At 33.0% G+C, this 25104-nt stretch overlaps 1 protein-coding gene across 1 annotated transcript in view; it reads left to right on the top strand.

The window, feature by feature from the left end:
* Positions 1–25104, top strand: part of LOC148615763 (uncharacterized) — a 35205-nt gene that overhangs the window by 5658 nt on the left and 4443 nt on the right. Inside the window, exons 2-3 of the mRNA XM_088581562.1 lie at positions 22321–22383; positions 22699–22935. Of these exons, the coding sequence (XP_088437688.1) occupies positions 22326–22383; positions 22699–22935 (295 nt within the window). The 5' untranslated portion in view covers positions 22321–22325. The remainder of the gene's footprint in view (positions 1–22320; positions 22384–22698; positions 22936–25104) is intronic.

The raw sequence follows: 25104 nt of genomic DNA, 5'->3' as shown, positions 1-25104 counted from the left end.
AGTCATGTTCTATCGCTTTTAGTTGTACACTAGGTGTGAGATATTGAACAACAAATTGTAATTAAAAATGGCAATTTAGAAGTTGCTTCAGGTGTACTATCTACTTATTGTTTCAATCAGTACTAATAAGTTGCTCCAGTGTACGCTATAACAACAGGTATAATTTGTTCCAGAGTGCACTACAGTGTCTAGATATTAGTTGTTCCAGGGTACATTGTTTCTGTTGGATTATCTTGCCGTCTTTGAATCGAATGTATTTTGTATTACCATATGTTGATCTTTCAAATTAAGTATAAAACCAACCAAATAAGATCTAAAGCAGCAAAAGAGTCGCTGTTAAGCTTCTAGCATTTGTATAAACAGACTCTTTAAGGACAATTTGAAATCCTTAAACATTTTCGTGCAGTTTTCTTCGAAATTCTTAAGGTTTTGATATTAGTCATTTTTGATATTTGACAGAACCTATATTGAAGTATGCCATATCTAGACATTTCCGTTGTAGTATGGGACTCAGACCTTTTTGAATTGATTTTTGTGTGTGTTTAATTGTGTCATATTTGTTTTCCACTGTGGTCAGATTTTAAAGTGGGTTGTGATCACGACAAAGTACTTTAACCCCGACGCATTTTTTGCACCTGTCACAAGTCAGGAATTTCTGGCCTCTTGTTTCGTTTTCACCTATAGTTTTTTTTTTATGTTTCTTGAATATATAGGGGCAAGCTCTTTCGCTATATCTGTGTATAATGATGTTTGGTACCAGCTGCAGTCCGCCCTGTGGTATGAGGTTTTCCTCGTCGTTCATTGAAAACCATTGGGTGGCCTTGGTCTGATATTTTCATCTCGTTGGGGTTGTGTCTTTGACATATACACCAAACTTATTCTCGTTATACTATAATAACCTAAAAATCTGGAATTTTGATATAGTATGTATAAAAAAGGAACGATTTTAACTGCAATGAGACGTTCTTATAATGTAAACATTGTACGTAATGCTATTTATTGCCGTTCAAGAAGTAAGAAAGACAGTCCCCTGAGATTTTTTATAAACGAACTCTACTGCAGTTTCGTTTTTTTTATGATTATTAGGGACACTTTTTGTTATTTTACACACTCTTCATGATATATTACTCCCGGACTATTGTTCTCATCATTTTGCGCCCTGAATAATATCCTGGGTGAAATAATTTCCACTTGAAAGAAATTAATATCAAATTTAATCTGTAGATATTTGTCTCCCCGGACGTGGTTTTTATGAGCAACTCAGTGGGTCTATATAGAAAAGCAGAGGCCGCTTACCCTACCGAGGCATCTGGTCTATACTCCCAGTATTTAGTGGAGTCCGAGTTGTTCATTTACTTTTGTTACTTGGTATGTATTATTTTGGTTATGTTATGATATGTGTTGTGTGTGTATGTTTTCCATGTCTGGACTTTGTCCCTAGATTATATTATTTTGATTTCTGCAAAAAGTTTGATTCCGTTGATTACTTTTTTTTTTCAAAGAGCATTAAATTGTTTCCATACACAACTTTATCATGATTCAACATGTGTCCAAATGGTTTCCTTCAGACGCACTATTACAAAAGTGGAACTTTTTACCTTTTAAGAGGTAAAAAGAGTTCACAATGTTAGATGTTAATGATTTGGATGGTTTTTGATGTGACATGTTATTCAGGATGTTTTAAGATATTGATTAATATCCAGGATAATTTCAGATAACATTTAGAATCGACAATATAATTTCATGGGCCGTTTTAAACATACCAGTTTTTTTATAGTTTTTTTTTACCTTATTACAATTAGGAATACATTTGGCTGTTTCATAAATACTTATTGCATCGTCATTCATCAAGCAGTGGAAATTATTTGACAGGCGTTGAAAATTTTTCATAATAAAAATATCCGCCAGAAAAAAATAAAATGAAATAATATCCACAGGATAAGATTTCATTCGAATAGTATTATGTCGTTTACTAAATCCACGTGTATGTTACAGTAGATCTCCCCGTTCTCGATGCACCTAATGAGTTGTGCTCGCTTAAATAAAAAGGTGTGATATGTATGTCAAAATATCCATGAAGCTTTGGAAGAAATATCATTGAAATATAACTGCAAGCTCAAATGACCACGCGTGACAAAAGTATTTAATGTTAACCGTGACCTGACTACCTATTGTACGACAGCAATCTAATGCTACCGGCCTGTTACACTTTCGATTATTTCACTACAAGCTTGTGCAATATATTTGTCACGCCTCGTCATGTTAATTTCATTGAGATAACATTGTGACCATTATGAAAGCTCTCAACAGTACATTTGATTCAATTCTTTTATGCCTTTCATATACTGATTGCTACAAGAAAATGTACTCAAAAGTCTTTATTGAAGTGACATTTTTTATGGATTAAGTTTGGATTGAAAATACAGGCATGTTATTTTCACGCCAAATGGATGATATCAAAACTTTTTTGTCTTAAAGTAAAAATAATCTATACTTTCTAGGTTGATAATCATAACATATATGTGTCAAAGAAATTAGCTAAAAAACTAATGATCAAACTCACCATAAAAGTAATCACAGGTTCCCACCAAGGGTCAAGGGAACCATACAGTTAAAATATTAACAAATGCGTCAAATGAAACTCAAAGTTTATGTTGCTTTAGGCTGAAATCTTGTCCCACGATATGGCATACTAATAAGAAGCTTCTGTCAAAATGTGAAGTGACTGTGGTTTATTTAGATGCAGTTACAACTATTACGCTGTGATGTTATAAAATACAAACTACAGATCGCTTGATATTTTATTCTGCAATGAGCAAGCAAGGCTATATTGAAGATTCGATTATTTTACAAAATTAGAAATTGTTTATAATGAGTTATAACGATAAATATTTATTGGACTTTAATCCAATTTTATCTCTCCTGGACAACAGGGCCAAGTGAGCTATTGCCATCACTTAGCTTCGTCGGCGGCAATGTTAATATTTTTTTCATGTTTCTTCTTGTATGAACAGATTTCAATGAAACATCTTTGAATTGTGCTTTAGGCCGTCTTGCACAAAGGAAATACTTTCAACTTTGATATTTTTTAAAACATATCAGATGTTACTGAAAATAAACCGTAGAGGTCTGATATAGGTTTTTCGCCTGTCATGATTTCGAAAATCTTAACAGATAGAAAACACATTCAGGTTCCTTATATAGGCTCTTCGATGAGATCTATCTTCCCTGGGAATGAAGGGTAAATAAATAACCGAACTGATTAACTCTGAGCAATAGTCAAAGGGAATAATCAAAAAGGAAAGTCCGTATGGTCAATGGCAATATCAACAGAAAACCGGAAAGTTGGAAGCTACCGCATGGTTTTATACTTGCGCTAGACATGCTAACGAATATTTTTTTACGTTTTTGGTATTTTAGTAAATAATATTTACTATAGCAATTAAAATGGTTAAATGCATCATCATAAAGAGGACAAAACCTTTCACCAGCCCGACTTATTGACTCCTTTAACGTTTTTACTTTTTTTTTTGGGGGGGGGGTTATATTCTTGTTTTTGATTAGGTTTTTTTTTGTTTTTTTATCTTTGTCTTGGTTTTTTGGGGGTATTGTTTTTTTTGTTTTTGTTTTTTGTTTTGTTTTGTTTTGTTTTTTGTTTTTTGTTTTTTGTTGTTTTTTGTTTTGTTTTTTTTTGGGGGGGGTCTTTTTGCTGTTTGATTACTTTCTTAAATGTGCCTTAGGGTATCCCGTTCAGAACTAATGTTGGGATATTTGATCCGTCAAAAAACGTGGCTACTCTGACTAAATTTAAAACAGTTAGTTAGATTTAAATATTTCAAAAACCGTTAGGTACAAATAAATTTCATAAAAAGTGTTTCACAAGATAAAATCTATATGTAACGAAAGTTTCGTGAAATTATGAAACATCTTAGAATTGTGCTTTAGGTCGTCTTGCACAAAATAAATACTTTCAACTTTGATCCTTTTAAATGTTGGAGTATTTACTAATTTGACGGTTTTTTTTTTTAACTTTTTTATTTATTTATTTTGGATTTGGGGGGTGTTTTTGTTGTTCTTGTTCTTGTTTTGTTTTGTTTTGTTTGCTGGTTTGGTCTTTTTTACGATCAATTAACTCTTCCGAAACCACAGAGCCAATGTTTTGAAACTTGATAGGGCTGCCCTCTACCAGCAATCTACTTTTTTTTACAAGTATACATTGGTGTATACGACTAGAAGCAGTGTGTAATGTAGATAAACGTAGCTTGCCGAATTTACGCAGACTTTTTGTAATGCGCTAGAACTCTAACAAATAGGCTTCTGGAACAAGGTTATGTTGCTACAAGACTGAAATCATCACTACAGAAGTTTTATGGTCGTTATCATGAACTCGTGGATCGTTATGGTGTATCCATCAGCACCATGAGAACTGATTTATTTAACGGGTCATAGTTTTTCTTCCCTCATTTGTCTACCCCGGACTTGACTTTTTATGAGCAACTCGATGGGTGTTTCTAGAAAAGCAGAGGACGCTTACCCTACCGGTGCACCTGGTCCATGCTCCCAGTTTTTAGTGGAGTCCGAGTTGCTCATTTACTTTTGTTACTTTGTTGTGTATGTCTGTTTTCCATGTCTGGTCTTTGTCCCTGGATTACATTCTTTTGATTACCGCTATAACCTTGGTTCCCTTGATTACTCTCTCTAACATCTAATATGTTTTTTTAAAAATTCATAACTTCATGGTTGCATTTCAAAATAAACCCCTATATAATAAATGAACGTAATAAATGATCATGAAAAACTCGTAATGGTTTTTTTTATCTATTTTGTTCTTTTATGCGTGCAATCTATTAAAGTTTGCAAAGACTAAATAAATTATGGTTTATTAACATATTACAAAAGACTCAGAAAGCTGTTCCTAAATGTCATCCTTGTCACAATGCATTCTCTTTGAAGTATGCTTCATTTTTTAAAAATAAAGAAACAAATCAGTTCGAATTGTTCTTGCAATAATGTTATTATATTCATCAAATGAACTTAAACCATTAGTACTAAAATTAATACATTACTCACTCGTATTGTTTTTATATTGACTAAACTTGATTTAACATATTTTTTAACTTTAAAAAATTCTTTTGATTTTAAATTTCGAGATGTCATCATGAGGTTATGTTGGAGTGTTTCATGAACTTCAAAGCGGTTTATGAACGAGTGGTAATTGTGTCAAATTTGTTCTGCTAGTATAACTTAGTCAAAATACTTTTTTCAAATCCTTACAGTATAATTTCTAATTGATTTCAGTCCTATCTAATTCAAACACTCTTTGTTATTTGGGATTATTTGAATCGTGGACTGTGCAACAATCAACGTTGATTTATTGATAGCCTCAGACACAGCAGGTGTACAAGGGGACAAAACACAATGATGTACATAAATAATGCAAATACTCAGACACAATACACAGAACAGTCAATATCATAAAATATATGTATACATACAAATTCACATTCATACATTCATATTGTACAGTCACCTTCATATAGTATTAGCATTTTTTGTAAAAAAAAAAAAAACACACACACACGCACACACACACACACACACACACTCTTTTGTATAACTGAACATTACAAATTTAATCATATTCGGCTGCTTTGAGTAGTAGACAATAGACAAATACTTTATTTAACCTCATACACGTGCGTGTACAAGAGGACAAAACACAAATAATAATGCATTATATACAGTACGACAAGATATCAATGTCATTTAATCACATAAAAAAGTAAGCACATGTTCAATATATATTTTAAAAAGAAATCGTAATATTTTCTGATAAAGATGGCTAAGTTACATTACAGAATGACAACATCTCCTTTAGTTTGTATTCTCACGGGATTTGTATGTAGTAATGTGGTATATAACGTACACGAAGACCTTTGATATTATTATTATTATAGGTAGTGAAATTCATTTCCTAAACCATCGTTGCAAAGATGGCAGACTCCATTTTGTCGCTGTATTCCGTCCAGTTTCAATCGGAAATTTAATATTTGAGCACCTAAGTTTGGCTATGTATATTCGGTCACTCAAGTTGAGTTTTAGTTAATAAGATTCCATTTTAAATCCTTCTTTAAAAAAGAATAAAATTCTCCCCTCGAAAAAAAACTAGTTCTGAATGAATTTGTCATTCAGATTTTGCCTGGTGACACTTTTTATTAACAAACTGTTCATCGGTATTTGATCATTCCAGATGAAACTTAAACCACAATCGTTAAATATATATTTTACATATGAAATCCATTTAAATTTCAACTGATTCCCTATTATGAAGTTTAAACATCAGTCTACACAAAATTGATGACGGATTGTTATCATTTATCAATTTATTCCAGAACATAGGAAATCTTCCTAACTCACTGTATTCCAAAATATTTGGAGTACGGTTGCGTACTCTTTTACAAAATTTGAGGTCATTAAGTCGCTAATATTGTTAGCGACTTCTTGCACTCGTCATTTCAGTACTTAATATTCGCATATGGTTGCATAAAAGTGTAGTTATACGCAAGATCATGCAGCCGATCTTCGCCGTGTTTATTACCACAGCGTCATAGTTCCAGCTTCATACAAGACAAAAATGTACCTCTAAATTATCATACACGTGTGTTTCTTGCTTGTACGAGAACGGGAAGTTTATATGAAATGATCGGTTAGCTGTAAACATTACCCAGTTTCCAATTCAGGCACTGAGGCTCGTTACAAAACTATATAGTTATGAATATTCATTGCCATTTGCTTAATCTGGTTCATAAACTGGTTCCCTGGTCAATATCATAAGCGACACTTCAGTCTTTGATTTTTTCAATGTTATCTTTGGTTTTTTTTCAAAACGCCACACCTAAACGGCACAAAATAAAATAGGTGTTACAAGTGAATCAAAAAGCTTTAGTTGCAGATCAACCGGGATGCTGGTGTTATGGATTTTTCTATATAATGCATATAAAAATTTTTGTGCTTGATCAGAAGTTTTTTTTCCGTTTGTTTGTTTTTTGTTTGTTTGTTTGTTTTTTGTTTGTTTTGTTTTTGTTTTGTTTTTGTTTTTTTGTTTTTTTTTGCTTTTTTTTTCGCAGTGCAGAAATTTTCTTTGTATTGATTCTAAGTTTCCATATACAAATGTATCACAATATTGTTCAAAGGATTCCGGGGTTCGTTGCAAACACTCTGCAGTCTCAGATACTGATAATAGGACTGTATCATCAACATATAGATTGATAAACAACTTTACATACACAAGTAATGACTCTTGACATAAATCATCTATTGTTTCTGAATATTCTATATTTTGTTCTCTATAAAAAATTCTTAAAATCTTTGAGAAACTACGAAAACAAATAAGATGATCAGTTTTCTCCCTCTTTTACTCTTAAATCACAACGGGGAAAATCTGATGTGTGTTACCTTTTTTCACACGACACTAAATTCTGATACATGTTATAAATAACATTCAACAATTTTCATTTTATGTCATATTTCTTTTTTTTTTCTTTTGTATTTTTTTGTTTTGTTTTGTTTTGTTTTTTTTTTTTTTTTTGCCATAGCCCTGACCTCCATACTGTGTCGAATGCACTTTTCAAGTATACAAATAAGCTTTTTTTTTCCAAGAGAAAAGTATATTGTTATTAAAAAAATATCAGTGACGGTGAATATTTGACGATTAACGACTTTCATGACTTCTGTCTTTGATTTTTATTTCAACTTCCGTTATTGGGCAATTCGAAAACAATTCAACATCATTTAGATATTATTAAAATCAAAATCTGGCTTGCATTTAGCTCTTTAAATGTTCATATAATGCTTGTAAAGACACATCATTTTGTTCGTCGTTCTTTTTATTCCCACCAAGATTATTCAAGATTTTCAATAAAGCTTTATCTTTTTTATAAATATTTCTTACGCCAATAGCTGCTTTATCGAGCGTGTGCTTATATTCTTTGATTGGCTGCATCATATAGCGTCTGTTCTCGGCATTACCGTTTTCGTGCTTTGTGGAATTTCTTTCTATTCAGCAAACACTTTCTGTTAAAATACGGTTTTAAGTTCACGTGTTTATGAAATTTAACATGCGTATTCCGTTTACCAAAAACCTTTTGCTGTGTTAAAAAATTGTAACTTATTTCTAATGCAATACTATCAACATTTGTTTGTTGAACACCACTTTCACCCAAAGGACAGTTCATCTAAACTGGTGAAAAAGTAATCAAGGAAACCAAGGATATAGGGGTAGTCAAAAGAGTAATCAAGGGGACCAAGGTTATAGCGATAGTCAAAAGAATCACCAAACAAAGCTCGGAATGAGGATATTTTAATAAACAACGACAATCCGAGTATAACGGTATGGAATCGTCTATACTGAAAGGTCAAGATAATTAACTTCGAAGATAATATTAAATAACCAACCATGCTTGTATCTTTACAAGTTTTTTCCACCCTTGCCCTTATAATCACCAGATCTATAATTTGCAATGTAAAGATTCAGCTTTTTATATATATTCAATAGTTTGTTACCATAAGAGTTTGGCTCACATGCACACTCTGTTGCTCTTTGTAATGAGCAAATTATCATAATTGTACATATATTCCAGGATATCAGTATCACAATCGAACAAAAAAATACTTACAACAGATTCTTTAGGAACAATAAAATCGAACAGTAAACCTGTTTTTGCATTAAAATCGCCAACTAAAGCCGTATCGCAGTTATTATGTTTGAAGTACATCAATTCAGACTCTACCTCATCAAAGGCTTCAGTAGACGAGTACTCCTTGTTTTCAGGTGGTATATATATGCATCCAAATAAAAGGTCCTCATCAGAAGCTAAAATAGAATTTGATATTTGAAACCACTGAACAAATTCACTTTCAGTGGTATAAAATCATATCTTTTTCGCCAAAGATTGTATATAACAATTATAATTCCCGCCAGAAATCTTCTTAAACTTTCGTCTGTTTTTGTCATATATGTGTAATTAGATGGAAAATTCGAATGAACAAGATCAGTATTTTCTGTTTCGACAAATATGCATATATCATGTTCTTGTGTGACATTTGAAAAATCTGGACAAAATAACCACTTTCGCAGACCAAAAACATTCAAATAACATAGTTACAGTTCAACAAATTGATTTTTACAGTATATTTATTGTTCAGTAATTATTTTGTCATTTTTTCCTCCTTTACCACACCCCTATCTGTTTGGATAAGTAGAATGCCCACTTGTTTGAGGTGCGCTGGGGGATGACTCCTGTCGTGGTCTTTTATTTGGATGCGTGCTACCTTAGTAGGGACCCTTTTTGGAAAGGTATGATTATCTTTTCTGGAAATCAAGCTACGATCCGTGCGACTAAATGTGTAGTCTTCAACTTGGTTAGTTGATTCTATATTATATATCACATGCTTTTATAGATTTTGTTCTTTGACCGGCATTTGAGACCCAATACAGTTTTCTTTAGAGTTTCAAATTATGTGTAATCTATAGCTGGTTGAACTACTAATTGTGCTTTTGGTGCTTGTTCTAGTTTCTGATTTCGATATTATTGATTTATCAAATTACGTGTATTGGTTTTCCATTGATTTTCTGCTTAACTAACAAGTTGCTTACGCTTTGGCACTCTTTCACCTTTTACTTTGACTCCAATATTCCTGACTCTGCCGGACACCCCAAGCAGATTTTGCGTAAGCTCAACGAGGTGCTTGTCCATTTGTATTTCCATACTTTTTTACTCTTAAACCTATCTTCGACACTACTTTTAATATCACCATCAAAACTTCTTAGGACCTGTTGGAATCGTTGCTTGAATTTTAAGCATCGGTAATTCGTCGACTTTCTTCAAGTAATTTCATGGGATCAATTTAGGACATTTTCTTGTATTCTAATTGGTTCTGACTTCCAGATTAAAAGGTCAGATTTACTACTAGTTCACCTATAATATAAGTCCGAAGTCCAATTTAATTCAATTTCTATCGGACAGACACAGTGAGCACTGTTTTGCCGCAGGGTAACTATGGTCAGGTCCCAATGAAATTCAAAATTATTACAAAGAAAATATGGGATACAGTAATCCTACTCCAAAAGGATTTTCTTTAAAGCAAAGATAAAGTTATAATAATTACATTTGCGAAATGTCATGCGCTAATTCCAGTTTAATCTACATGTGTGAAAAATCCCCCTTTTTCGCAGAGAGTATTTTTGCACTCCATTTATTTATTTAGATCACATGACATCAAATGTAATAATGTTAGATGATGATTGATGATGTCCCATTACAAAATTATTCAATTACATTGACAAAAGAGGACCAACCAATTAGAAGACTTATTACTAGCCTTATTAAATTATTAATATGGGATCAACTTTTGGCACTGGGGCGACTTTTTTTGTTCGAATTAAATCTAATACATTACAGAACAACCAGGCAATACTCTCCTACTACGGACACAGAAGGGCCTAGGGTCTTATTGAAAAAAATCAATGTTCCAAATTTTGGTGAAAAAATTATTTTACTCATTCATTCAATAAAATAAAAATAATGATTCTATATTCCCCCATTACTAAACACGGCAGATTTTTAATTTTAAAATATATTGATTTGGTTGCTGACGAAGTATAAAAAAATGAAAATAAAATAAAATAAAAAAAATTTGCGCTTGTGCTAAAAAGATCCTATCCGACATCAAATCCGAGACACACTCATGCTAAAACAATCGGTGCCCTATAAAAGAATAAGGTTAAAGTACTGATGTGTGAAGTTTTCTTTCTGTTTGATGTTATAACCAAAGTATGTTGTTGGATGGTGTCAATAAAGAGTCGCCTGAATATAGCTGAAATTTTGCTGCTCGGGCGTTAAACCCCGACAATCAATCAATTAACAATCAATAAAGAGGTAACTATATTGAAGTATAATTGACTTTCATCGAGCCCATGAACTGAAAAAGAAGACGGTATTTTTTTTTATTCTATTTTCTGATCAAAAGACCCATATCCATCATATCCACTGTTTTAAAGCATCTGGAATATAATTTTTTTTCATTTTTCTGAGTCAATTAATGTCCTTTTTTATTCATTTCACTGTCAATGTACCACTACTAAGGGGAGTTTTAACGTCCTTTACTACCCTGTCGGGTCTCGCACGGACGTAACTCTGTCAATGTAACTTTACCATCAGTATTTATATATTATGGAATAAATGATGTTATCCAATGGGACTCAACGTTACATCAAATATTGCTTAAGAATGTTGTATGAAATATACAGATAATTTATTTTCAGAAGTAATACGCTTTCTCATTGGATGAAATTTTTTGTACATCATCTCAGCGATCAAATTTTGTGTGTGACCGTGACTCCATCAACCCTTTTGTAATGATTTCTACGTAGACCGAAAAATATAACAGTCATTCCTTCAGAAGATTATAAAATAAAACAGACAAAATGTAATCCAACATATAATGTATCAAATAAAATATCACTAGCCCCTATACTTACTTCCAATATTGAAATTAATAACCACGACATGCAGTTCATTGAATGCTGGTCGCCATTTGAAAGGTCTATTTCGGTTATCAATTTCACTAAACGAGTGTCTACAAGAAGGAAAAACGATAAATAAATTGTAGACGGGTCAGAATTGGAATTATTGGGATTAAACACTGTTTTCCAGAACTTATGGATGACTTTATGTAAAATTGGACAATTCACTCACAAAACTAATATATAAGTCGGAATAATTTGTGAGTGAATGGTCCGATTTTACACACCGATATTTTTTTTAAAACTGTGCTTAATCCTATATAAGTTTTCCCATTACTCCTGCAGGTTTCTTATATCGTATCGCATGTAAACTGCAGGAATATTCATTAAAAAGAATTACCGCAGAACTCACTATAACGACCAGTAGCCATTTTGGTTTACATTGTCACAACATAATACACATTTAATACAATAAATGCCGAGATCCATAAAAGTATGCTTGGTATCTATTTGTCTAGGATAAGTACTAACAATCTGACAAGACTTAATGGATAAAATCGTGCTTTCGTATTGTGTTTCGGGGGTTAAATGCGGGTCTCTTCAAGCTTTCAATGATGTGATTTTAGGCTTTGCCTGTGAGGAACGAATCTAAACAACAATTAACTGTTGATTATATAATGCAACGCTATGCTGTTATATAAATATAGAATCAACAATGATAGCAAGTTGAAAAAGATAGTCCTCACTTGTAGATAAATAATTATTCATTTATCTAGATATGTATTATATCCACTGACTGGGAAAAAAACATAGATATATGAACACGGCTCGAACCGATGAAAATGCTTGGCATAGCCTTGCATTTTCTCGCGATTCTAGCCTCATTTGTAAACCAGTTTTATGTCAAGTCAGTGCACTTTTATTGTCTATGTATATAGGTTGTGGAGTTTGGCTATGAACATGCGTTATGCATTTAATTAAAAATTAAAGTAGTCTAGGAACCTTGTCTCTGGCCGTTGGACTCTTTTATCAAAGTTGGCCCTGCATTCATACGCGGGACCCTCTACAATTTTTATGAAAATATCATTCATACACATCATGAACGAAAGTAGCCCAAAAAAAAAACCGACGTTACAGTCAAGACTGGATTTATCAGTACGTATAATCAGTAATCTTTCACTGGCTATGAAAAGATTTATAATCTTTCTTTTTTTTTTTTGCTTTCGTATCCCCAAAAATGGCACTCCGGTCAATAATCTTGACATTTTATTTCTGTTGTGTGGAGAAAACATTAGAAAAAAACTTAAACCTAACTATAGGCACTAATGTAATATTCGTGTGAATTATAATGTTTTCCCCAGCTGTGTGTATTTGTTTTAGAAGAATAGGAAATAAATGATTAGATAAAAGACCAATATGATACTTGCAATATGTTTAACACTATATGGATTAAGTAGTTCCGATGACGCTACAACACAGTAAACTCATTTTTCTAATATAACAGGAAATATCAGCCATTACGAAAGCCTTTTGATCTCGTGGACTAAAAAAATTTCTCGCGCTGTAACGCGAAACTTACGCGTAATAACGCGACATTTCGTGAAATAACGCCAAATATTTTGTATATATTATGGAGACTTTTTTACAAATGTTTATCATTTATTTGAAATATTATGTAGCAGTGAGTTTCCTCGCTGCCAGGGTGGGCGTGAAATAACTTCTCCTTGAAAATGAAAGCTTTTTGAGTCGATGACAAGCAAGAACCTATTTAACGGCCGCCATTTTTATATCAAAGCTTCATGGTGATCAGTATATAATCATGAGGGGGACAGCCTGCTTAACAAATATTTGGAAGCTATAGCACTTATCGGCATTAATAAAAAAACATTTTTCTGTTGTCGTTAGTATTTTAGGAGTCATGACATTTTACACTAAAGATGATTGTGGCTCCTATGTTCTGTTTTTGTTTTGTTGTTTTGTTTTGTTTAATGTTTTTGGTTTCCTCCGTGCCATTTTAATTATTGATATAAAAGTTTCATAAATGACTTCGTTTGACCAAACAAAACTTAAGTATTACGTTACATAGAGAACAAAACACAGTTTTAAATCTCTCCATTTCGACCTCCAACACAAAAAAGGAAAAATTGAAAATTCTTGAAAAAATATGGAAATGTCAAAATACAGGCGGACAAATCATACGCTTTCTTCTTTTATATATATTCAAACAAGACGAGTGTTTCGCCGCGTTATTACGAGTTTTGCGTCATTACGCGTAAATTTCGTATTATTTAGCGTTAAAACTTGAAAAAATGTTTTAGTCTACGAAAATGGGCTCTGTGGAATTTCGTCAGTCATTTCTCTTATATTTTTAGTATATCTCAGTTCTAGCATCAGTTACGAGAACTTTTCAGTACCAAAATGCTGCACATTGCATTTTTGCTTAAAAATATTAATGAGTTTTATGGAGGAGTATCAGATTAAAAGGTCTTTGAGATATGAGAGCGCTTGACTGACTTTATATTAATGTGCTTGAATTGGCACCTCTGATGTTTCCAATCCAGCTAGAGTGTGAAGGTTCAAAAGGACCTGCAGAAGCTAGCGGCTCTGCAATCCTAACATAAAACTTCAGGCTGAATAAGGTCTTCCTGATAACTGTGTAAGCTGACATGGAACTTCAGATTGGACATGCTCTCCCCGAGAACTGTATACAAACTAACATGGAACTTCAGGCTAAACATTCTCTTCCCGACAACTTTGTACGCTAACACGGAACTTCAGGTTGAACGTGCTGTCCCGATAACTGTTTAGCCAACACGGAACTTCAGGCTGAACATGCTCTCCTCGACAATTGTGTAATCTAATACGGAACTTCAGGTTGAACGTGCTCTCCCTACAACTGTTTAGCCAACACGGAACTTCAGGCTGAACATGCTCCCCCCGACAATTGTGTAATCTAACACGGAACTTCAGGTTGAACATGCTCCCCTGACAACAGTGCAAGACCAAGATTTTAAACTGTAATACTACTGTTATGTCAAGCTTATTAAAAAGACTACCATCTCTCTGTCTACTATCTATTCACGGAACTAGTGTCATGCTGAATCCTATTATCTACTAATTTATCTGTCAATTAAAACACTTCATGGGTTTCCACCAAAAGGTTTATTTATCTTTTTTTATACACGCATGAATATGCCAGTAAAGAAGTCTCAGATACCATAATGCTAGTCTCCAAATATCATAGGTATATTTTATATTGATGTAGATACATGCATGATAATCATTCTTTCAATACGAGAATGGTACTTTTTCTCATGTGACATTCTTTCAATACGAGAATTGTACATTTTCTCATATCACATTCTTTCATTACGAGAATTGTACATTTTCCCATGTGGTATTCTTTTTAAACGAGAAAAGTACATTTTTGTATGTGACATTCTTTCAATTAGAGAATAGTACATTTACCCATACGACATTCAATCAATACAAACATTGCACATGTACACCTCTACTTCTGAGCATACAGACATGAAATCAGATAAGTCTTCCGAAACTCGGAATTATCTACCTCTAATTTTTTGTCGGTTGGAGATTTTAATTAAGGTTCATGCTGGAAACTTGTTCACTTAATTGACGCAGCATTAGCTTTGTTTTCGGTAGAATAAGCATAAAACTCGGCGTGAGATAGATGAGATACTGATAGTTATGCTTCGCTATCTGTCTTTAACTAGCTGAATACTTTAATATTCAGACGTATAAAATGGTTTAATTTGAGAGTAAAAATATTCAATACCTATTAGCTATGCATCATTGGTTTCGTTAGCAGTCCAATAACAGTAAGAGCTTTTTTCACCTGAATAAAGCTGATTGAGATTTAATACATGAGAACACACATAAAGACATAATTACTTCTCTGTATACCAAAACAAAAGAGACCCCATTAAATTATTAAAAAAATATAAGATGACAGGTTTTTAGTTATTGAAAACTCAAATTATGGTTGAAACAAGGCCGTAGCCAGAAGGTGCAATGGGTGCGATCGCAACACCTTTTGAAAAAAAACAATTTACATCTTAGCCTATTATTTAAGAGAAATCATACCAGATAACCAAGTAAAATTGCTTATCAGTGATCAGTTCGCACCCCCCATTCAGAAAACCTGGCTACGGCTTTGTGTAGTTATAACTCAGTTTTCCATTTGAACTTTATCATTTTTAAATGTTCAAAATGATTATATAAAACGGTAAAAATAAGTCAGAAAAAATATCAAATCTGCACAAGTGAGCTTGTATTTGGCAGGGGCTTAAATTCCATTTATTTCTACATAAAATGGTCACTGTAACTCACTGAATTAAATATTTTTTATAAGTTCTGGATGAAAACCCATTTTGTGAAATGTAGGGGAAATCCCATTCTATTTTTAGCTCATTGTCTTCTAGGAGCCGGTACCACACTGCAAGACAGTAAACCCCACATAATAGTTTCAGAGCTATTAGTGTACACATGATGTATGGTCTTCTTCAGATTAAACAGGGTAGAAGCTCCATAACACATCGAACTTCGTGAAATTACATGTAGCATTGGAGCCTATGGAAAGTGAAATTAGTGGTTTGTAGCCAAAGTTGTTCCACTATATTTTACACTTCGCTAAGAAAAAACTAAGCAAGTGCGTTTACTTTCTATTACCAAATGCCACAATGATGGAGGGACAGAGCTTAGGAGAAAGAGTAATCAAGGGAACCAATGTTATAGCGGTAATCAAAAGAATGTAATCCAGGGACAAAGACCAGACATGGAAAACAGACATACACAACAAAGAACATAAAGTAACTAAAATCATACATACAAAGTAACAAAAGCAAATGAGCAAAAAACTGGGAGCATGGACCAGGTGCACCGGTAGGGTAAGCATCCTCTGCTTTTCTAGAAACACCCGCCGAGTTGCTCATAAAAAGTCAAGCCCGGGGTAGACGAAAGAGGAAAGGAAAACTATGACACGTTGAACAAATCAGTTTTCATGGCGCAGATGGATACACCGTAACGATCCACGAGTTCATGATGACGGCAATAAAACTTTTGTAGTGATGACTTCAATCTTGTAGCAACATAATCCTGCTCCAAAAGTCTATTTGTAAGACTTCTAGCGCGATACAAAAAAGTCTGCGCAGTATCGGCAAGCTCTGGCATAACGTATGAGATGTGATATGAACACTCCATACGAAGGTGCTGAAGGGATGTTGCCACAGATGAAAGGGAAGTTGACAATTTTGAATGAAAAGTCACAAAGTTTGTTGTAAAGTTTGGTCAATAGTTTTCCTTTACCACCGATTTCTAAGTGTAGGTCAAGATATGAGACTGACCTTACAGTGTCTGTAGTATAGTTTACCTCAAGTTCTTTGGGGTTGATGCGATGTATCCTACCCCCTAAATTGGGATTATTTAAAGATAATACGTCATCTATACAGCGGAAACTGAGATTAAAGAATCTAGCTAAACGATGTTCTTTCTTTCGGATCAGATCAGTTATAAAGTCAGCCTTATAAGAGTGAAGGAGTAGGTCAGCAAGTAGAGGAGCACAATTTGTATCCATTGGAGTGCCGACCGTTTGTTGAAAAACGCATCCACCACACTGGACAAATATGTTGTCGATTAGAAATTCCAGCATTTTGTAAACATCTTTTGTATATTTGGAAGATGATATGGAATTATTTCTTACAAAGTATGAGGAATCTCTACCAAAAACTATATATTTGTGTCTAGGTGTACCATCTTTTTTGGAAAAACAACGATGTATAATGTTTTTAAGTCGGTATTTTAACTGAGTATGTGGAATAGAAGTATACATTGTTGAAAAATCATAGGTATTAATGCTGTTATATTCTGATAATAGTCTTGAACTGATTGTCTCCAAAAGATCTTCCGAATTGTTTGCAGGATCCACATTGAATTAATACCACTACGGGAGTAACAAGTGTTGTGGTAGGACTGCAAACCCTCTTTGACAGCTGTGAGTATAGAAGTTAAGTTTTGAAAGTTTTGTTTGTATGGATTCTTGTGGAGTTTAGGAATCCAGTACATAGACGGTAAATCACAGTCATCGTCCTGGGTAGAGAGACCAAAAGACGATAGCACAGATTTATGGTTTTCCACAATTTCTTCTTTGGAGAGTGTGTTAGCAGTATAGGTCTTATCACTGCTATTATTTTCTACGTCTACCTCTGATAATAAACATTGGTTGTTAAAAGTTTTTGCAGACAAAAACAATGTTATTTTGGGCTTTGTGTTTCGTGTGGAGTGTTTCATGCTCCCCTGACAACTTTGCAAGACCAAGATCGTAAACTGTTATACTACTGTTACATGACTACCATCTCTCTGTCTACTATCTATTAGCGGAAATGGTGTCATCCTCAATCCTATTATCTATCCATTGATCTGTCAAGTAAAACACTTCATGGGTTTCCACCAAAAGGTTCGTTTATCTCCCTTATACACACATGAATATGTTAGTAAAGAAAGTCTCAGATACCATAATTGTACGCTCCAAATATCATAGGTATATTTTATATTAATGTAGATACATGCATGATAATCATTCTTTCAATACGAGAACTGTACATTTTTTTATGTACCACTCTTTCAATACAAGAATTGTACTTTTTCTCATGTGACATTCTTTCAATACCAGAATTGTACATTTCTCCATGCGATATTCATTTTATACGAGAAAAGTACATTTTTATGTGACATTCTGTCAATACCAGAATTGTACATTTTCTCATGTGATATTCTTTCAATATGAGAATTGTACATTTTCTCATGTGACATTCTTTCAATAAGAGAATAGTACATTTACCCATATGACATTCAATCAATACGAAAATTGCACATGTACACCTCTACTTCTGAGCATATAGACATGAAATCAGATAAGTCTTCCGAAACGCGGAATTATCTACCTCTACTATGCCTTTCAAGTTATTTTGTTGGCGTTCTCAACAGAGCGATCGGAGAGTTTAATTAAGGTCCAACTCAATTGACATAACATTAGCTTTGTTTTCGGTAGAATAAGCATAAAACTCGGCGTGAGATAGATGAGATACTGATAGTTATGCTTCGCTTTCTATCTTTAACTAGCTGAATTATTTAATATTCTGACGTATAAAATAGTTTAGTTTGAGAGTAAAAACATTCAATACCCATTAGCCAAGCATCATTGGCTTCGTTAATAGTCCAATAACAGTAAGAGTTTGTGTTTGGCAAGGACTTATATTTCATTTATTTCTATATAAAATGGTCACTGTAACTTACTGAATTAAATATTTTTTATAAGAAGACCCCTTCTGCGAAATGTAAAGGAATTCCCATTCTATTTTTAGCCCATTGTCTTAGTTTTAGACGGCATAACTTTAAATGGTGTGAAAACAGATGACATGGACACAATGAATCCTTTTTTCTTTAATAACTGCCCCAAAAATGTTACTTATGATTTTTTTGTTATACGAGTTATCAACAACAAAATTTATATTTTAAGGAATTTGAAGAAATAGCGTAACAAATAGATCAAAAACCTGATATAGCAAAGACAACTATGTACATAACGAATACAAAATAAAATAATCTAAGCAAAAATACCCTCGAATGCAAATGTATATCAACGCTTGTGAAAACTGTCATTTTCCGTAAAATATTTAGTCCGTCTGAAAGACCCCCATGTATTGATTTATGTAAATCTAAAATAGAAAGATCTATCATCAGTAAATTTCGTTTGAGTGCACATGCACTAGAAATAGAAAGGGGTCGGTACAAAAAATATATAGAGAAAAAACGTATATGTAAATCATGTGATAATGGGAACATAGAGGATGAATATCATTTCTTCTCGGTGTGCACACACAACACACCGCAAAGAAATCAATACAGAATGAAATTGGACAACCAAGGTTTAATTTCTTCATCAAAACCTTACCTCATACCAAGAGATATAGCATATATATTAAACAGTACATCTATAGAAATACTAAAAATAACTATCAAATTCATGAATGAATGTTCGAATTGAAGGTCAATTTAATTTAACAGAAATTATATTAATATATAACGTTTAAACTATTATAGATTAATCTATTTTGATCAGATGCACCATGGTCATAAATTTAGTTTATATGTCATGTATATTCCATTGTACCGTTTTTTTTTTGTTCATGTCATAACCATTTACTGTAAATGTGTTTGTTCAAATAAAATTGTCTATTGTCTATACTGACCCATCGGATTTGTGTGCGTTTCCGCATTCGGTTCGTTACAATTCATTTTTCAACAACTATACTTGGGTGTTACTATTTTGAATTATTCTCAGCAGAAACATATATTAAATGATAGCCCATAAAGTAAGGATTGTGAAATAATACACACACATACATATATATAGGTCTGAAAAATTCCCAACGATCTAAGAACTGTCAAATTTGCGAAGCAAATTTTTGGTCGTTCCCTCCGCGGGACTCGAACTCGTACCGCTGTGACATCTATGGCAACACCGCCTGCACTAAGTCCAGCGCCCTAGACCACTCGGCCAGCTAGGCTATATGAAAAATATTGCTTTCGCTGGCCGGGTCATTCCTCCTCGTAGGATTAATATAGGGCTGTAACTTAGTACACGATGTATGGTAGTACGGGACAGTTCATCTAGGTGTTATGTAGGATAGAGGATCAAATTAATGATGCATGTCACAACAAATCAATATTATACAACGTCTCAGAATGTGACGACTCTATTCGCTACACTGCTCCATCGGATCAAATTGATACAGGGAAGATAACGTAAACGTATAGAAAGGTCTGAAAAATTCCCAACGATGTAAGAACTGTCAAATTTGCGAAGCAAATTTTTGGTCGTTACCTCCGCGGGACTCGAACTCGTACCGCTGTGACATCTATGGCAACACCGCCTGTACTAAGTCCAGCGTCCTAGACCACTCGGCCAACTAGGCTATATAAAAAACATAGTTTTCGCTGGCCGGGTCATTCCTCTTCGTAGGATTAAATCTATCCTACATAATAACACCTAGATGAACTGTCCCATACTACCATACATCGTGTACTAAGTTACAGCCCTAGATTAATCGTATTATGTTTAAAATAATGTGCTTAATAGTCTATATTTCCATAAAAAACTGGGTGAGCAACACCATTTTTAAGAATCTGCAAATGCTAATATAATATTTTTGTATCAAACCTTTTTAACGGTGAATTAAAAAAAAACTTCGTCAATTTTTTTTCAGAAGTTTGTGAAATTGGTACCCCTGTTGCAAACGCTTTTCTCTGATGAATCTTTTACGTTCATTAAAATCTTACACTTTGTTACAAATACGGCCAATTGATGAGAAATCTGCAAGGCCGAAAAAATAATGTTATGTTTCCGAACACCATTTTAAATTTTTCATATAATGAAAATGATAGATTACACCATTATTTATAGCGCTCAACCTCCCGCTTCCATTGCGATTAATTATTTCCAGTATATTTTAATACTAACTGGTAAATCAGTATCCAAAAACAGAACAGAGGATAAGAACAATGAATAACGTGAAAATAAAAGGAACTTAACACAATTGAACAAGTTAAACAGAGGAAACATCAGCTTCAAAACAAGTTCTGGACTTTGTGGGGAATACGCTTCAGTTATAGGATATAAATAATAAAGTAAAAACTTCAGTAAATAAATTTGTTGACACTATAAAAATCTGTTTGTAAGAAACAGAGTATTCTCAATAAGATGTTCATAATCGGAAATAAATATTTTAAGACAATGTATGAGATATATTATTATTTCACCCATTCTGAGCCGGTGGTTAAAAACGCACGGAACTTTTTAACCACCGGCGGAAGATTTCTCCACTCTCGGTAGTGAAATTATAGATTTAACCCACTCACTGAAGCCGGTGGGTAGAAATCTAAAATTTAACTTCTCGAGTAGAGAAATCTTGTAACCCCCCTCCCCCCGAGACTGAGCAGTTTCTCTCAGCGGTGGTAATAATTAAATTGTAACCATCTTAATATCTTAATTTTGGCTTTAATTTATTAGAAATTAAATTCTACGGATTGTTTTTTTTTCTTATTTTAAAGTTAAAATACTCGCATAACCAACTTAAGGGCAGTTTACGACAGCAATCCTTAAATCACTTGTATATTAAATTTCACTTACAATCTAGATTTTATGTATTATATTGAAATAGGAAATTGTGATCTTATTAACGTGCCATATGCACTCGATTTTGTTTGTCCGTTTGATCTCTTTCCAATGTCCAGATTTGCATGTATATGTTCTGTTACACTTTCAAGCTTTTTTCCAGCTGATAACTACGGTTAAGACAAAAAGAAATAAACATTCTCCTGTTATCGGCAAAAAAATGGGGCTGGTATTGGTTAGGAAAGAGTAATCGAGGGAACTAAGGTCTAAGCTTATAACGGTAATCAAAAATGTAATCCAGGGACAAAGACCTGACATGGAAAACAGACATGCATACACAACAAAGAACTTAAAGTAACTGAAATCATACATAAAAAGTAACAAAAGCACAACTCGGAAAATTATTCTATTCCCCCCTCCCCCTCCAAAAAAAAAATTACATTAAGTTAATGGGGAAACAATCTAGATTTTAACAGTTCTTGAGACAAAGTGGCCATAAAATGTTCAGGGTAGGAGCCTTTTTTTTAAGTAGGGTAAGTAGGATAGTAGAAAACAGACATATTACTATTATTTTTTTGGCTAATACTGATATTAAATATTTCAGGTATTATGAATAGCGCTAGGTTTGCTCGTCAATTAGTAATCTGGGTTTGGATTATATATCGAGGTGAGTAAGTCTTTAATATATGTATAAGGATGCCATAATGTTAAGAAACAGACAGGTTGGTGTGATAATAATTTAGTGTATTGACATTTATACATGACAACAGTGGTGGAACTAGAGGGATCGGGGATTAAAACTCTTCTTTTTGTTAATGTTTTTGTCCATATTTCTGTATGTTGAACAAAGGGTAATTATAACAAAATGCCCGAAATTATAATTGAATCAACACATTGATCTTGTATTTTTACGTCCTTTAATATCATATAAATTTGGAATTTGGTTTCTTTATTCTTATTCTCATCATTAAGTTTATTTCAGAGTATGTGGTTTGTAAAATTTGCAACGTGGCCCTCTGTAGAACAACAAAACATAGTGCATTGCGTTCGGGTTTCGCAACAGATCAGGCGTTATCTTGTAATGGAGTAGATGGTAACCATGACTACAGTTCACAGACGTGTGTACGTTTAGAGAAAATTGTTAATAACTACGCGCTTGTGGACCTAGGTGAAATATACACTATTTCGCACAGCAAGATATGGGGACTAGATGGCAACGGTATATATATTTCCTATACATAACTCATGCACGTGTTTTAAAAGTCTCCCCGGGTAAGTCTCCTGCTTCCGACAGGAGCCTCCCGATATTTAATTGAAAATTCAACAATCTCGTGCTTTCATCCCCGTTTCAAAGCGGGATATTCAGCCACATTCGCAATTTCTCCAGTCTTATTTGAATTTTCAGCTTAAGATTGTATTAAAGTATTTCAATTTTTGTCAAAACATGTCACAAAAACAAAAATTCAACAAATCTCCCGCTTTGATCTAGCAACGAATTAAAAAAAAAAACCCAAAAAATGATTGAAATCTCCTTGGCACTTTTGCTTATAAAGTGATGTGGAAAAGTCAGATAAAATAAGTCTCTCAATACACTTGGCATAATAAATGAATAAGGGGACAAAACATATCATATAAGAAAAAAAATTAGTTAAATCAGACTTATTTAAACTAGATATCCCAACTTACTCCTTATTTTCATTTGGATAATTACTGATATCCAGATGAAAAAACAGAGCAAATGCGGATATCCAATTTTAATTAGATTGAAGCTAAATGATACCAAAATTGTCAGACTACTGAGCCATTTTGGAAGAATGGAGAGAGTTAAAAAATCATTTCGTGTAAAGTTTACTTTGTACAAATGTGATACACCTCCTGAGACGTACAACATTCCCACTTTAGCGTGCTTCGTGTGCATGTATCGTGTGCTCCGTGTGCGTGTTTCGTGGGATCGTGTATCGTGCAGAGTGTACCATGTATAATAAAATGGACACTTCTCATATCAAGAATGCAACATTTTCTTTTTTAGAATGAAATGGTATCCATTAGCTAAAATAGCTACATTATTTCAAAAAAGTGATTTTTACCAATACTTTCTGAAATTTTGGTATTATTGTCCTGGAACAAGGAAAATGTATTCACAATGACCCATATACAACAAATATGGACATTTTTCACATAAAAATTACTTCCTTTTCATATTGAGAGCAATAAGATGATATCGCATAAGCAAAAGATACTCTTTCATCTTAAAATTGAGTATATTTTACCCCAATTTATTGAAATTTCAAAATTTCAATACTTTGAAACCAGTCAAAATGTGTTCGCAATGTACCATGTATAATAAAAATGGACATTTTTCATAACAACAATGCAGTATTTTCTTTTTTAGACCAATAAAATGGTATTCCATTAGTTAAAATATTTAAATTATTTCAAAACAGAGTGCTATTTACCAATACTTTATGAAATTTTGGTACTTTTATTCTCCTGGAATAACGAAAATGTGTTCACAATGATCCATATACAACAAATATGGACATTTCTCACATAAAAACCAGTCAAAATGTGTTTGCAATGTACCATGTATAATAAAAATGGACATTATTAATAACAACAATGCAGTATTTTCTTTTTTAGACCAATAAGATGGTATCACATTAGTAAAAATAGCTAAATTATTTCAAAATAGAGTGCTTTTTACCAATACCTTATGAAATTTTGGTACTTTTATTTTCCTGGAACAAGGAAAATGTGTTCAAAATGATACATATACACCAATTACTGACATTTTTTACATAAAAATTACTTTCTTTTCATATTCAGAGCAATTAAAAGGTATCGCATAAGTCAAAAGTACACTTTTTTTCTAAAAACTGAGTATATTTTACCCCAATTTAATGAAATTTTAATATTTTCTTATTCCAAAACCAGTCAAAATATTTTTGCAATGTACCAAGTATGATAAAAATGGACACTTTTCATATCAACAATGCAATATTTTCTTTTTTTTAGACCAATAAGATGGTATCACATTAGGTAAAATATCTCAATTATGTAAAAAAAAAAAAAAAAAAAAGGAGTACTTTTTATCAATACTTTATGAAATTTTTATTCTCCTGGAACAAGGAAAATGTATTCCCAATGATCCATATACAACGAATATGGACATTTTTCATATGAAATTTACTTTCTTTTCATATTCAGAGCAACTAGATGGCATTCAATCAGTCAAAAACACTCTTTTATCTAAAAATTTAGTACATCTTACCCTAATTTTATGAAATATCAATATTTTGATCCTCAGAGACTAATGAAAATGTTTTCTCAATTTATCATGTATAATAAAATAGTATTTTTCATATCAACAATGCAACATTTTCTTTTT

The sequence above is a fragment of the Perna viridis genome, chromosome 5, assembly GCF_037379345.1.
Source record: "Perna viridis isolate PV_CMFRI_1.1 ecotype Kerala chromosome 5, ASM3737934v1, whole genome shotgun sequence".
NCBI classification, from domain to species: Eukaryota; Metazoa; Mollusca; class Bivalvia; order Mytilida; family Mytilidae; genus Perna; species Perna viridis.
This window is presented reverse-complemented; position numbering and strand designations above follow the sequence as displayed.